A 16746-nucleotide genomic window follows, 5' to 3' on the forward strand; every position below is an offset into this window, starting at 1 on the left:
AAGCATTCATTCACTTAGCGGCAGTAGTACGAATGAGTGCCACGCGACGTTTCTTGACAAAATTTAATGAACTTGTAAAAGCGGATGCAGAGCGAATACCCGAGCGACATTTACGATCGCTTTTAATTTCTAGCGTGCCTTTGGAACTGCACATGACTGTTGAAACTTCGGCTGTAGCCACACGCCGAGCGAATGAATGGAACAATGAATGAAAGAACTCGGCAGTTGTGTTTTTGAAGCTCAATGTCGTATTTATTTCGTAGTGAGTAATGAAAGCGCAAGCCCTCTGCCTAGCAAAAACGCGACGCTCTGAATGAGAGCAAATGACGTCCCCATTTCAGAAAGTAAATAAAATACCCAGAGCTGGCTACGCGATCTTTACAGCGCTGTGTGGCCGGGCGACCTTCGGAAACGTTCGCTGCCATTCACGATCCTTGCCGATCGCGTTCATTCGTTTCAAACGAAAGCGCCAAGCATGCCACGCAGTTCCGGAACAACTTGGCGGAATGTTTGAGCGTGCGACTGTAAGCCTAAGCAGCGCGAAAGAACTGCCACGAGGTGTCAACGGGCGGCCACTGTTTACGTGCGTGAAGGCACGTAGCATTTGACCTGGTTCGCTGCGGGACGAACTGCGCTTGCGCGAGAGGCCAGCCAGATCAATCAGCCTGCGGCTCACGTTTGGTTGGGCCCTCACAACAGGCTCCAAACTGCTCGGTTCTGCGCTTTATTTTCGAAAATTCGGCTTGACATGTAAACAAGCGGCGCGCGTCACCTCGGGCCGGACGTCCTTTCCGCAGCGCAATGATCCGTCGGGTGATCCGTTCCGTGCTGTCCGCCATTTTTAAAAGGACTTGCCGCGCGTACCTTGTAGTAAATCGTAGGGTGCCCAGCGGTTGCTTTTCTGCAAGGTACCACCGCGAACTAACTGCAGCGCAGCACTAAAAGTTGAAAACTTTACTTTGAGGTTGACGGCAAGCACGGATTTCACACAATAAACAACCCGACCGCAGGAGTCGGCGCGACGGAAACGCTGCGGAGGTGTCGCCACCTGTTGTGCTCTTTTGACGTCACCGACAAGATGGCAGCCAAGGCGAGAGCGTAATGTATGAAACCGAGCAGGCTGAGTATTCGCATGTGCGTCGTGCGCTGTAGGTGCTCGGAGCGGCTGTGGCGACCGATGTGGTAGTGCACGGGACACCGGAAGAGCCGTTTTCCCCAGGGCTCCGACCCCGGCCGCGGGGACGGGAAAGAACTGGTCCGCCAAGATGTTCAACGTCGAGCAACAGCAGCAGTTTGGCAGCCTCCTCAGTCATTCTCATTATCAAAACAACATCGTCTCCGCCGCCGCCGCTGCAGCAGCACGACAGCCCTGGTATGTCCTACTTTCGAGCACGGCGTTCGCGACAGCCGCGAGCCGTGTCCAGTGTATTCCGTTTCCTCGTCGCGCGACACACTTGCGGCATTCTTTCTCGGGCTGCTCGAGGGGGCGGGCGAGCGCAGTTTTCGAAACTGCCAAATCGTGGCCCTTTCGCCCGAGCGCATGTCGAACCGAGTCTTCCGGCCGGAATTAGAAAGCCTTGTGTATGAGAGACTCGTCGTTTGGCCGCGACGAGTTGCAAAAGGCTTTGAGGAAAAGTGAGACCCGGGCGCTCCTCGCGATCGGTGCCGAACGTTGACCCCCCCCTCCGCGCTGTGCACCAGGCACTCTAAAAAGAATCGTGGCTGCCTTTTGGATCCAGCGGCTGTTTTGCGCGTGAGTGGTAACGTCGCGCACGCGCGCGCCTCTGGAGAATGAAAGAGACTGCAAGTGCAAAATCCGTAACTGTTCCATTCGGCGCGAGAATAGCGCCTCTTTCTGTTCCTCGCCGCGTAAACAAGGGGCCTCGTCGTATACAGACTGGATCTCGGCGATAAAAAAAGCAACTGTCGCAGCGATAGACTTCAAGGCTGGCGTGCGTTCGGCGCGGCGGCGCCGACGTCTGCTTGTTTTCGCTCGGGATCGGCGCGCGGGTCACGCCTTTGCGGAGCCGCGACGAGCGGTTGAAAAGCGAACACATGTTCCTCGGCTCGTCGTCTCCGTGCGCTGGGCTGCCGTGCCACTCGGTCGGCAAAAGCCGCAGGCTCCTGGGCCCCTGCTAATAGGCAGCAACAGGGGTCACGACATGCCCCGGCTCTTTTAACTTATTTACCAGCACCCCGCGCGCGTTGCGTTTTCGCAGATCGCGTTGTTGTTTGTTCCCGGTCGGCCGCCCGCTTTGCATTTGTGTGTGTGCGTTTTCTGCAATTCAGGTTCGGCGCAGTTGGGGGGGAGGAGGCCGAAGTGGAGGTAGACTAGCTGAACCTGTTATCTTCATTGAAAAATGTTCCCGGTGCCCCGTAAACTGCGGCTGGCCAGGTCGAGGGCGGAGGGCCGGACTCGTTTTAATCGTTTTTTGTGCGGATGGTCCCCCATCCGCGATCGGCTGTTGACGCGCCGCCCATATACCGGTCGCTTGTGTCCGCCGCTCGTCTGCTAGGAAAAAGCGATCGGCGCGAAAAAAAAAAAAGGCTCCGTTAGAATCGCGGAAGGTGAGGACAATCACCAAACGGCACCGCCGCGGCGTGTTCGGTGGTTGCTCCAAGCGCCAGTAAACGCGGCCTCTCTAGGAAGAGCCTTCTTTTCTCGGTGTTGTTTACAACGTGAACGCGCGCGCGCGGCCCTCTTCAAGGACGTGCGCGCGTGCAGAACCGCAATCGCCGGCGGTTCTTTTTGCTTCCTGTGTTGGCTTATGCAAATGAGTCCCGTTCTGTCTCGGTTCCTGCGTCTTTCTTGCGCGCCCGTCCAGCTTTCGTTTCTTCCTTGAGCCGATCGTCGCGGCGCGCGAGACGGAGGTAGATCGGCTCCGATAAATTGCTACTGGTATGCGGCGGTACGGGGTCGCCAGCATTTGGATAGTCGGCTTTCCTTGCCACGTAGGTTTCTCACTGAGCGCCGCGTCGGCCGCCAGCTGAAACCGACATTTCCGGGGTGAAACCGACGCGAGGTGCGTGTGCCGTAATTGTTTGGCGCCTGTGGGCGAGCTCCGCAATTGTTTCGCACGTGTGTGCCCTGTCCCGGCCCTTATTTTTACGTTTATTTACGCTTTTCTGAAAAAGCATATTTTTACCTCACCACTTTCGTCCTTAATTAACCTCCTCCCCCTTTCCCAAAATTGTCGAGTTTATTCATTCATTCGTCCATTAAATTTATATACCTGCAGTTACAAAACCACTGCATAGAGGAAGAGGGTACACCAATGGAGTAATTATATTAGTAGCCCATGCACACACACATGCATAAAAAAATACAACAGCAGAATCGGCCAGAACAGGAAAGTGCAGCTTACATTCATTCACACTGAAACACTCATAGCCAAAAAATGCCAACAGTGCTTGTGCAAGATGTCCACAATTGTAAATTAATGTGACATCGTGTGGCTGTAGGGTTCCAGGTCTTTGGATGCATGTGGATGAGAAAAAATTGTTTTGCAAGAACTCTCCACCAAACCTGATGTTGATTGGTGATACAGGAAGAGTGATAAGTTTGAATGAACTGGCTGGAAGTGAGTCATAGACTGACACTTCAGTGGTTAAAAATAGAACTTATTTTTGTGCTTAAAATATTTTGTTCTTTTTATTTGTATATGGCCATACTTGAATGCACTTGCATCCTTTTTGCATCAGCATTATTGGAGGGGTTATTGTGAGGAACGAATGAATGAATGGTATATGCAAAAAGCGTGGCTTGCTGAGGTAGTTTGGGATGGAAGTAACGCTGTAGGTTTGTGCTTTGACATACTTTACATGCACATCCTGCATTCTTGGTATTGTTATATCTGATACAGAGCACCGTTAATGCTGAAGACTTATTTTGATTGAGACTTATAATACTTCAGCACCACATTTTCACTTTGTCAGACCTTTTTTATGGTTTTTGTCTTTTTGTCTTTATCCTTTAATTTTATTTATCCGCCGGCACGCATTTCCCTCCGCATTGGTCATCCCCATCAAGTAGCCCGACCATGTACGCGTACAACTACATTTGCATCGTCATTCTTTCCACGCTCAGCCAAGGACTGGAACAGCCTTCCACACGACATCGCCGCAATCACCTGCCCATCAACATTTGCGAACTGTTTAACTGCTACCTTTAACAGCGAATAATATTTGTATCTTACGTTTTTTCTTTGTTTATTCAATCTGATTTTTCAATGTAACCCACCCATTATGTAATACCCCCAATCCTGGGGGCCTTTAAGGTAATAAAGTGAAGTGAAGTGAAGTGAAGTGTTAGTTCACCCTGTCCACACACTTTCCATTCGTGGCACACATCAAGACGCATTTGTTGGGCCTTTTGCAACCAATAATCGGGGCCCTCTTAACGTTTGATAATGGTCATTCCAGTCATATCAACACTCATGCAGGCTCTTTTACACCCTTCAACCTCTCAACCTTTCTTCAATTTTTGGGTTTGACGTGCAGCACCATCTCTTGAGGGCTCTTCTAACACGTATTGCATACAGTTCGATTTCTTGACTCCAGAGGGAGACAAGTTGAATCAGTAAGCTGTGACACTATTACCAGTCTTTGGAGTGTTTTTAAATCATCTTATCTCACAAAACCAAATTGTGTCAGTGGCTATGAACATGATTTTTGCATGGGGAGAAATCACATTTCTCTGTAAGAAGACATTGTGGGCTCATGTGGTTACATCAATGATGCTGAAGGTGACAGTAAAAAAGTTTTTTTTTACCTCAGGACAGGTACCAAACAACCTCCCCTTCACCCAGGAAAATGCTTTGAGTGCTTCCATGCAGTCAGATTGTCTTTTAAATAACCAGCAAAGGCTGCGGCGATCGCATTTCGATGAAGGCGAAATTCTAGAGGTCCATGTGCTGTGCGATGTAAGTGCGCGTTAAAGAACCACAGGTGGTCGAAATTTCCGGAGCCCTTCACTACGGCGTTCCTCATAACCTGAGCTGCTTTGGGACGTTGAAACTCCACTAAACCAAATAACCAGCAGACATAAAATCCCCGCATTGCATAGATGAATGTTAAACCGTGTGCTTGTAAACTAGTGTGGGTTTCTTCCGAAATTTGACCGCGGTTCCAGACCCTGGTAACCGTGAAACTTCCATGTCGTGAAGGGTTAAAATGCGGTTGCTCACCAAAGCTGTGTTGATTTGGCAAGATGTGGAATTGATTATTCTGAGCCTTCCTCTAGTGGGAAGAAGCACACCACGTGTCCTTCCGCATGCCTCCATTTAGCCTACAGCAGCTGTGTACAGGATAGCTGCCCGCAGCATCAGACAACCTTTGTCACGGAAGCGTGCCGCACACCTGCCGACAGTCAGCACAACACACTGTTAAACTCTGCTTCGCTGTCGCGTTCTTGTTTTTCACTCCGAATTGTTGCTTCTTCTGGCTTGATAATGTTCGCATTTAGGACTTCAAGATGTTTGCAGTGGTAAATCGGTCGTGCTCAGTGCAAAAAAATAATAAAATTGAGCAGTGAGGGATCTTGTCACTGCGTAGCTTTCGCCGGCAGCTCGCCTTTCGTTGTTTTCCATCCACTACCAGTGCTCCGGTTCAAAAATAAAAGTAAAATTGAGCAGTGAGAGATCATGTCACTGCATGGTTTTCGCCGACAACTTGCCTTTCGTGTTTTCCATCCACTTTGTCGAGGCTAAAAGGCGGAACTTGTGAAACATACCATTTTGCACAAAGATAAATACGCACTTCTTTCATTACGCTTTTGTCACTATCCCAAGTTGGGAATAAACAGCATGAATCTTGAACGACGTTATGTATCACTTTATTGTGCGGACTGAATAGCTAGAAGAAAGAAATGAGCGACGTGGTGTGAGCTAATGTTTTCTTTCTGTATGACGGAGTGCAAGAAAAAAAAAATGTAAAGAACAATGATTAGTGAGACAATAGCTAGAAGGCGTACTTTATTCTGATTCCTTGTTGCAGTGCATTAAAATTTATGAGGCTTATTTATTTTCGTGAGCTTTGTTGTTGTGTATGGAAAATTCTGCATTTTTTCTCTTTATTTCTTATTTCCTTTTTGTATACTGGCCTTTACTATAGGTTTTCAGCAGGGAGTCATGACGTTGAATTCACTTAGCCAGCTGAATAATTTATAATCGAATATTTTTTCTCGCGTTGTTTTGGTTTCAATGACCAAAGAACAGCTGTGACGTGACAGGCAATTTGAGGTCACGTAGGTCATGCAAAAGCTGCGGTATAAAAGCTGCTTGCTCATTTTTTGTGATTCCAACTCTTGGGCAGGCTTGTGTAAGAGATTATATGAATTAAAACTAAGAAAGCAGTGACTGTACTGTAGTTTTTATATGCCCCACAGGACCTCAACCTGTCTGTTACATCACAGATGCTGTTCAGCCGCTGAAACCAAAACGGCATGAAGGAAAAAATTTCTTATAAATTATTTACTGCTTGTTGGTGCAGTCCACATGGATGTCCATGTTTCTTAATGTGCTGCGCATCACTCCAAAGACAACACACACTCTAAATACAAAGGAGTAAAAAGGGAATAAGCTCTCCTCTGGTGCACTGTGTGTTGGATGACATCTTACTCCTTTTTTACTCCCATATAGGCGTATTTGTGTTTAGAGCGCACAACTAAAATTTGCTGTTTCTACTTTTGAAGCGAAAAGCTTCTCTAGGCTCGTCAACACCGCGCTTCGCGTGATCCAGAGCCCAGATTTGCCACTTCTGCGCAAGCGCAAAACCGAGTGACGTCCTGCACGTCGCAGGTGGCCGCAGCCATCGCTGCCGACTCGTCACTACTTAAATCAAGGAAACTGCGTTGAGGCTGGGAATCGAACCAGGGCCTTTGGCGTTTGAAGCAGAGACGGTACCACTCTGCCACGAAGGCTCGTGGTTTGAGCATGAATAAAGGCGCATCTAGTGAATGCATGGGTTTCATAAATAAAATAAAAGGAATGAAAGAGTAAAAATGAAAAAAATAAATAAAAACCAATAAAAGTAAGTAAAGGAAGATTTAAAAAAGACAATAACAATAAGAAAAAAAACAAAAATAAAATGGAAAAATAAAATATGAAAAATATAAAAAATAAGGAAAGAAATGAAAATTAAATGAAAAAGAAAATATGAAAAATAAAAACAATAAACATAAGAAAAGGAACAAAAAAGAATGGAAAAAAATAAGATATGAAACATGAAAAAAAAAACAATGTGCCAGGAAACGCTTTCGCCTTGCAGCACTTTAGGGAGCCAAAGTGCCCCCTGAATTTTAACCGCGCCAATTTCCATCTCCTCCTCCGCCTCTGTACAGGCAGTGTGTGGACGGCCGAAGGCCTCCATCGTTAAAGTGGTGCTCCCAGTGCATTGTGTGCCAACTGCGAAAGCCATGACGTCAAAGCAAAGCACAACTGCAGCTTTTTGGCTTGTATATCCAGGCTTAACCAGAGCTGAGCCACTGCCTAATTGTTTTAAGAGTCCAGTGTTTGTTGGTCATTGTAAGCTTTGACACATTCTTTTTTGCTATCCTAGAAAAAGCATATTGAAGTGGGCAGTTCGTTTTATAGCACTCATCACAGTTATCTCGCACAGCAAGGCGAGTCTGAAAATACTTGATAAAAGTACTGACACTGCTTTTTTTTCTTTTTTCACAACAGAACCATCCTGAAGTAAACTGCAGATGAGAATAGTACAGCAGTATTTGAGAAATAAATTTTGTGAAAGAGAGCGGCAGTGGTGCCAACTGCAGTGAATGAAAAAAATCTTGCATTAGTTAACCAGTGGCACGTCAGGTGTTGCATGTCATGGCACTAATTTGCACATCCTATGGCTTGGCTCACTGTAGTCACTGGAAGTTATCTCTTTTACTGCCCTCTGTAAACAAATGCCGCAGAGCTTGGATGTAATGTCAACTAGTAATCTATGGAGCTTACTGCATAACATACTGCAGCAAAAGAAGTTCAGTTTAGTGTCCTTTTGGAGGGATGCTAAGGACAGATTTAAGTTGACTTGTATTGGCACATTATCAAATTGTAATGACAGAGATGCTAGTTTCACTCAGAACAGAGCTTTTATAAGCTACAAAAGGACAAAATAAAAACGAGGTACAGGTGTTATCATAACTGCAAATTTCACAGGTAAACTGCATCGGTAAACACAGGCGCATGTAAACACAGGCCTGCTTCCCTTTGATGTAGATGTCACACGTTTGAATTAATCGGTGGGGAAAGTTTTGAATGCAATTTTCTTGGCACGAAATGTATCTTTTGTGTTCAGACAAACCTCAGAACACCCAGAAAGAGTCATATAGAATTTAATTTTAGTACAAACAATAATCGTATGGTGGAGTAGTCCTCAATGTTGAATTCATCTTTATTGGCTGACAGCAATTTGTCCTGCTCAGTTTTCCTTGCAATAATTTTTGCTTGTCCTTCATTTCTTTGTCCTTTTTTGGTTTCGTACCTTTGCTTGGAGCTTTTTGTAGTTGGTGGTGCTGCGGGTTCTGACGCAGTTTTTTGCTGGAAAAAAAAAAAAAAAAACCCAGCTGCATCTGCAGCTTGCTTGCTTGCAAAATCGTGCACAGTTTTGAGCCATCAAACCCCGTGTACCGTACCGTTTGCTTACTTGCGAGACATGTATTAGTTTATCCATGCTCATTGCAGTAATTGCTTGTAGGAAGACCTTCGCGGTAGTATTGGAAGGAAAGATATTTTTGCGCACACATTCTCGAAATTAACCTACATTGTACTTTATCTGCGTCTTTTCTACGTACATTTTACTTTAATTGTACATCGTGTTTGGTTAGTGTGCACCCAAGCAGCAGAAATGGCATGCCTTCGTCAAAGAGGAACCTGGAGGTGTAAGCGGTCGCCTCAGTCATTTGCAGCTCTTGGGAGAAGTCATGGGAAAGTTGCAATCACTTTGCTAGTCGTCGTTAAAATTTAAACGGACTGGAGTAAATCTCGAGGAATGGGGGAACGTTTAAAATTGTTTTATTGACAAGAAAACAGAAAGAAAGCATAACTCATTTCACTTATTGGGCAGCTGTTTGTTTTATCACCGAAGTGTGAGGACTGGCTGAGATTTCTGCCGCAGTAATAAATGCTCACGGGCCAGGAGGGGATACAAAGTTCTTACACGGTTGCACCCCAGAGAATCTGCTGGCACTTCTCGAACGTCAGAATAGCAGAATTAAAATTTTTGGACATAAGAATTGGCAACCCCCCTATGTAATAGGGAGGGTGCCTTCCAACTGATACGTGTGGAAACTTGGCAGACCTGCCCTTGTGTACCATTTCCACACTGGTTCAAGAGGATTGTCATAACACGCTGCTCAGGGCAATGGAAAGGCAGCACACGCGGTTCTAATGACAAAGAGTCGTCTTTAACAGAAAAGGGAGCTTTTACAAGCTAGAAAAGGCAAAAAAAAAATGGAATACATACAGGCCAGTCAGCACTGCCATTCACTTGCGAACAGTAATTGCCTAGTCTTCTTTTTTGTCTTAATGTCACAGGTTTTAATTGGGAGGCGGAGAAAAAAGTTTGATTTTTTAAATCCAGTTTTCCCAGCAATAAATGCTTCTTTTGATCCGGAACAACCATCAACGTAGCCAGGAAGAGTTGTGGAATAAATTTTTACTGAGAACGAAAACTGGGTGCATTTGTCCTCGGTGTCCTAACATCTTCACTAAATGACACCGGTGTCTACCGGCTCACTATTTTATCTTCTATAATTGCACCGGTATGCATAAGGTTCTATTGTACTGTGAGTCCCCTGGTCACTGCATTTGGTTTGGGTCAGCTATGGGGCAAGTTTATTGAAGATGTCATTTAACATATTATCTTTAGGGAAAGGGGAATTATACATAGGCATAAATCAATTCTCTTGACGGTTACAGGAGTCGAGGGCATGGGGCACACCAAGGACGCCACTTAAAAAAAATGTCACTCGAATTAAGTCGCAGTGAGAGAGCATGCATGCGGTTCACTGCTCAGGCGAATGCTGTGTTTATTGTTACCACAGGCTCTGGCCCATAGCCGAAGCAACATCGACCCAAGTAGAGCGCACAGCCTCAGTGCCATGGTCTCCCACTATCTTGGGCCGTGCAAACAAGCTCGTTACCTGGCAGTACGTTCAGAGCTTGATTACGGCAGCCCCACGAAAGCTGTTTGCGTCGGTGCTTATCAAATTGGAGAGGAAGACGGCTGCTGCTGTTAGCGGCAGCTCCGTCCTTCGACAGAAGGGCGTGGCTTTGGAACTGACCTGCTTTGCTGTAAAGCAACTCTCGGGGAATGCGGTCCTCCAGCTGCCTCTGCATTATCCTGGCATTCTTTACACTCCAGGATAGTAATTTCTTCATGGTTGTTTCGGTAGCACCGAGTTCAAGTAGACAATGAGCTCGGGCAACAGTATTTTCAAGTGTGTTTACGTGATGTAGGTATCAGCTGCTTGCCGATTTGATTTCTTTTTCGCTGGTATATTTTTGTATGTTTACTTAGTGATTATCACAGATACCGGTGCATTGCCACAGGTTTTTGCAGCCAGGCTGAAAAAAGATGATGAATCACCAGTGATGTTTATTGGAGCGCTACGACAGTGAGATCATATTGAGGTATTGCCAGGTTTGAAGATAACTTTGGAAAATCATGCTTTGTCTTGATGTATGAGGAGAAATGAATGTAATTGTAAAAACAACATAAAAGAAGGGTCATTCCATGTGAAAAGAGACACCAGTTTCTTGGTATTTTAGACTGTGCTGGAAAAATTAATAGGACTTGGGACAAACCCAAATAGAAGAATACAAGCATTCTTCTGAAGAAAAACGATCTTTTTCTGTAGCTGTCATGTTCCAAAGTGCAAGAAATTGCTTTAAACTGGACATCTTTATAAAATCATTGTCAGTGAACTGCTGCTTGTCACAGAAGTTTGTCCCAAAAGATAAATGAGCTTTGTCATTTATGTTTTGAAATAGGATTGCCAAACAGGAGAGAAATTTGGCAATTCTGCATTTTTGTAAACTCAATTTCAAGCCCAGATATAGGGACATAACTTTTGTGCCATATTTTCTGAAAGCATATAATAGCATAGTTTAAGTTTACATAAACTATAATAGCATAGCTTATGTTTATAAGAGCCATTGCGTTTTCATGTGCATCATTAGTAAGGTAGGCACATGGTCGCCACACTGAAAGAACTCTTGAAAAAATTCAGGGGGGCACTTTGTTGACCTAAACCGCGGTGAGGCGAAAGCCTTAAGCGAGGTGTTGCTGCTTGTTTCACTGATGTGTTGTTAAGATGTTAAGCTTCACCTCTAAGAGTGGAACGCGACAGCGCCTTGCAACGCTGCCAGGGAGTCCACAGAACGCCATCACCAGTTCGGCTCTACGCCTTGCTTGTCGGTAAATTGGTTTTTGAGGAAAGGTAATGTATCTGTCTCGCATATCTCGCTGGACACCTGAACCTCGCCGGAAGGGAAGGGAGGAAGATGGGAGTGAACGAAGACACTGTATTCACTAGACCCACCTTTTTTCATTCAAAACCATCGAACTGGCATGGCAGAGTGGTTGGCGTGCTTGTCTCGCACACCGGAGACCCTGGTTCGATTCCCCAACTTGACCGATTTCCTACTCGGCTTTGTTTATTATTCTGGACTGGCTAGATAATTAGTTTGATTAGGCTAATGAATTAATTAACTAATTGACTAAACTCAGTCCCACTAACTTGGAGCATCACTACACCATCCCTCTAATTGGTTGCATGGTTACTAGTTTGAAATTCGCGCACTGTGACGACACGACCATTTCGACCAATTGAAAAGCGTGAAATTTCTGTCGACAACTCCTGCTTACAACGATGAGGCATTAAAGGCTTCTGCCTTAAAAAATTTCTCTGCACCAACAAAAAGTAATACTTCAATTTTTTTGGTGTGTTAAGCTAATTAGATCGCATGACTTTTTTTGCTTTTATTGCAGTATCACACACCGTTACTCACATGGTGTTCACTGGCCCTTGTTGTGGCCATTTTCTCAAAAATCTGGAAATTTGTCATTAAAATAATAAACTACACAGTGGCTTTTATCAACTTCAACCCGAACAATGCTGTCAGAAATTGAAGAAAAATATGCAAAAAAGTTGTCTCCATATTTAGCCTCCAAATTTACTTAAAAAAAAAAACCCAGAAATGTCAAAATTTCTCTCCTGTCTGGGGCTTCTATATTAATACAGACTGGTGTCATTCACTATTTATATTCAGGCACATGACAAGGTATGCCATTGCACGACTATGTCAACATAAAGTTCTGTGCCAAGGAGAAATTCATTAACTGCAATTCGTTAACAATATTGATAAGATGACTACCACCAAATACGCCTTCCAAGCACATAACATGGTTCGCGTTGATTTTTTATATAATTTTAAGTTATTGCAAAAAATGTATTTTTCCACGGCATCAATTGTCAATTTTTACTCAGCCCTATCATCTTTGGACACGCGTCGTGCTAACATACATACAAGAAGTACTAACTCATGGAACATGCCACGTTTTCGCACCGATTATAAATTACAAATGTTGTCTTATAATCTTCCCCATGTTTTAAACACATATCAACATACAACGGGATATAAAAAAGCTGAGCTGTGGAAATATTTTGTTCATATGCCATTCCATGCCTCCACTTCTTGATTTTTTAACGTTTGATTGAGTGTTAATCTACTTTTCCCTTCACCATATGTATGACCATTTTCAGTGTTCTCATCTTTTTTTTTCTTTTTTTTATTATTCGAGTCAATGTATATATGTGTCGAGTGTTTTCTGTATTTAATCTACTATTTTATGTGTGACTGGTTTTTGTAAATTTCTTGTGCCGCTCGTGTGCTACTGCTTGTAGGGGTTTCCTGGACCCAGTCAAGCTGAGCTTTTAGCCAGGAAACTCTCCAGTTGAAACTGGAAAATAAACTTATTGACTATTGACTAACTATAATTCGTGAAACTGGCCTAGAAGAAAACTACACACCCAACAACGTGTCCTCTTCTCATGTGTGTCATTTCCTGTTGTCCAATCTTCGCAAAGCATGTCTAGTCATCTTGCGGAAATATTACTGCTTTTTATTAGCGATCACTTTCAGAAGGCATCTGTTTAAAGTAATTTCTTCCACTTTTCAGCATAATACCTGCTGCAAAAAAAAGTTCTTGTAAAGGACATCCCTATGCTTCTATTTGTGTCCAGCTCACATATAATTTTTTTTTTTTCAGACAAATTTAAGATATCAGGAAATTTGAATGTCTCCTTTCACATGGAAACAATCCACGAGTAAAGCAAGGTTTGGTTGGCGACGTATAGAAATTGCTAAAAATGAGAGGTGGTAGTAATGTGTATATAAATGTTGTTCGTGAGGTAAGCCTTTCTCAGAAAGCTTAGAGCCCAAGGGGGTTTGCATCCAAGCCATGTAGTCGCCACGGTGGCACAGTGGTTATGGTGCTCGGCTGCTGACCCTAAAGACTGGGGTTCAATCCCGGCCGCAGCGGTCGAATTTCGATGGAGGCGAAATTCTAGAGCTCATGTACTGTGCGACGTGAGTGCACGTCAAAGAACGCCAGGTGGTTGAAATTTTCGGAGCCCTTCACTACGGTCTCGCTCATTGCCTTATTCGCTTTGGGGCATTAAACCCCCATAAACCATCTAAGCCGTGTAGTAACGCTTTTGCAGCATCCATGGAAGTCTGAACCTCTAGGGAGGGAAGGACCAGTGTTGCTTGCTCTTACCTTCAAGAGCTGTGGAACGGTGGGAATGCATAACGAGCCACAAGGCACAGCCAAGAAGCATAAATTCTTTGGGCTTTAAACTTTTCACAAAGGCTGTATGTTGAGAACAAAGTGGAACATGAGGTTCTGCAGTAGGAAACTTTCACCAACAAATTGTTTTGTTAAGCCTGTTTGGTTCAAGTTACGAACTTAGCAAAGGAAAACAGTATCACTGGAAATGGTCTCGGCAAATACAAGAAAGATTTAATATTGTGTTCAACTCTTCAATACGCTGCCATTGTTACATTTCTTAGGGAAGTCGATTTACTGCTCTCAGTGATCAGCTTATTGGGGAGGGTCTAGAATGTTTCCTTGTCATCCATAAGTGTAATTTGCTAGCCTTTCATACTTCAGAGGCGTGACATAGGTAGGAGCATTACACATAGTATCTTATCTGCAGTGTGGTCTCTGTGTCAATCATATTGCTGCCGCTTAATTGTTGAGCTTTCTGAGGCTGCTTATCTGGAAAACGCACACCCCCCCCCCCCCCCCCCCCCCCCCCCCCCCCCCCCGAGTTTAGCACCTGGTTCAAATGCCAGACGTTGAACCTTTGATCTGCCTTACAATGTTATAAAGCGTGGGCTGCTGTACCAGCTGAATGTTGAGCACGGAAAACACCCGTTCGGCACTCGTAACGACCGCCAGTTCTGGCCATTATTACACTCTCGCTTCACTTATCTTTGTGGGCCTTGTTGCCGCACTCGCTGTCATAATGCACCCTTTCTGTTGCTCCTTATCTGCGTTCTTTCTTTTCCCTGGTACAAAGTGTCGTCTGTTTAATCTGTCAATACAAGCACTGTCGTTCCAAGTGCTCCTACCGCTGCAGTTGTGAAACAGCCTGTGTTCCCCCATTGCCCTAGCATCAGAGCCAGAGGTGTCTGAACTCTCACTCGGGCATTCCGTGGGGCCTGGATCCTCAAACTTATTCGAATCTCGGGGATTCTCGAAATGTAGGGTGCAACTGTTGGCATAAAGAGTCGAACTGTAGGTTTGAGACCGGTGGGAATCATTAGTAATTTATATATTGTGAAAAGCAATAAAAATCGAGAAATGCTAAGAAGAAAAAAAAGGACTCTGGAGCTGATTCCTGTGGAGCTCGAGACAATGCGTCAGTGGGTGATTAAGGCAAATAATTTGATGTCATCAAGGTTCGGTGCATGCCAGTATTGGAACGCAGAAATACCGAGAAATGGTGATTTATCCCGAAGGAGATTTTGTAGTGCAATGTGAAAGAATTTTGTAATGCCCATAGAAACAGCTCCCAACTGTACTTCTGTGAGATCTAATGGTGGCATTGTGAGCAAACTCTGTTAGATGCATTACTCGGGAAGAACGTGAATGAAGGCTGTGCTTGAATGGTGTGAAAAACTTGTTTTGGAGATGTTTGAGTGTTTTACAGCCAACAGAATCTGTACACAAATACCATTTTTGAATGTGACCTGCTTACTTCAGCTTTTTTTTTATAGCAGTGTTGCTCCTACTATGCGGTGATACTTATTCCTGCCATCAGTTGAAACAACTGAGCTGACTATATTGCTACGATTGCTAAAAAACAAATCCGTGATATTGGTATGCATTGAACCAAGGTGCATGCAAAAATTAGCGAACTATTTGAGATCATATACTCTAATGAGCTGAAGAAAGAAAAATGAAATGCCAAGTGGCTACTTTTGGCTGGATGTAAATTCTGTCATGAAACACTGGGCACATTTAGGTTGCTCAGCAAGCAGATGTGCATCTGATGGAAAGGACAAAAGCATTGTTGACAAGCAGAGCAAAGGCAGAACAACATCACTGCGAGAAGACTTTTAATAAAAACAACCCAAGTCCACCTCTTTCGTCATTGAAAAAGTTATCTGACACAATGGCGAATGCTTCGACCTTGCAGCAGCTGTCCCTGCTGCTGGATGCAGAAATTTATAATTCAATATTTTACACATGCCAACCAGCAGAGCTATCCCAGATGAAATGAAGAAGCACTGACTGGGATTGGGTAAAGAGATTGGTTGGGCTTTTAACATGCTTAAGCCGAGTAGACATGCGAAAGCATGTGTTTAGCCTGGTTGGCTTATGGTTTGGTTTGCTGACTCATCAGCATGTCTGGCGACGATGTTATACTCGGGTCAAGCTCTGGTCGAGATTAAGCTCATCTGATCTGTTAACGCCGCAGACTGAAGTTGACGAAGACGACGATGTGCAATGCACAGCGTGAGTGTGTTGCAGTTTAACACGAGGTGTGATCGCCTACGGCGACAGCGTAGCGCTCTCGTGCACTGGCCAGCGAAGCTGATCTGTTCGCCCTGCTGCGGGTTCGAAACTCGGTCGAGCAATATTCATTTTAGTTATTTATTTATTTAGGTCCGGTTTCAGCGCTGAAGTGACTTTTGCAGCTTTGGTCGTGAAGTGGAACTTTTGCTCTAAAAGCTCATTGGCACCATTTTCATGCTATCAAGAACTGATTGCAGCTTATCCAGAGAATAGTTGGTTGTTATTGTGCTTTTCTCGTGCAATATCTCTGCTAGTAGGTATTTGCATCGGCTGGTCAGTGTATCATTCTGAACAGACCATTTCAGCACTGAGACAGGGGAGGACCGCAGATAAGCATGGCATTTCATACTTGGCGCCATGCATTCCTGGTCATTGTATTCTGTACTCTTAGTCTCTGTGCACTCAGCAAAGTGAATACAGGGAAGCCTTGTTGATTTAGGCTTATTTATTTAATATCTCAATTGCTGGATGATTCAAACTGACGCTGTGGTCGGGTAAAGATCAAGTGCATTAAAAGGGCTCCTGATGATCGAAACTCCGCGTAATTGAAACAAATTTTCTGTCCACTTAAGGTATAAGTTTGATTATCAACAGTCAACTGTGCTATCCATTATAGGTGCAGCTGGGTTTACTGGGAATTGCATGTATTTG

General features: G+C 44.5%; 1 protein-coding gene across 1 annotated transcript in view; it reads left to right on the forward strand.

Annotated features, from left to right (window-relative positions):
* Positions 1-648: 648 nt before the first annotated feature.
* Positions 649-16746, forward strand: part of LOC149335735 (uncharacterized) — a 45570-nt gene continuing 29472 nt past the window's right edge. The window contains exon 1 of the mRNA XM_089552338.1: positions 649-1372. Within this exon, the coding sequence (XP_089408464.1) occupies positions 1266-1372 (107 nt within the window). The 5' untranslated portion in view covers positions 649-1265. The remainder of the gene's footprint in view (positions 1373-16746) is intronic.

The sequence above is a fragment of the Amblyomma mixtum genome, chromosome 7 (genome assembly GCF_055824585.1).
Source record: "Amblyomma mixtum isolate Tamu chromosome 7, ASM5582458v1, whole genome shotgun sequence".
Taxonomy (NCBI): Eukaryota; Metazoa; Arthropoda; class Arachnida; order Ixodida; family Ixodidae; genus Amblyomma; species Amblyomma mixtum.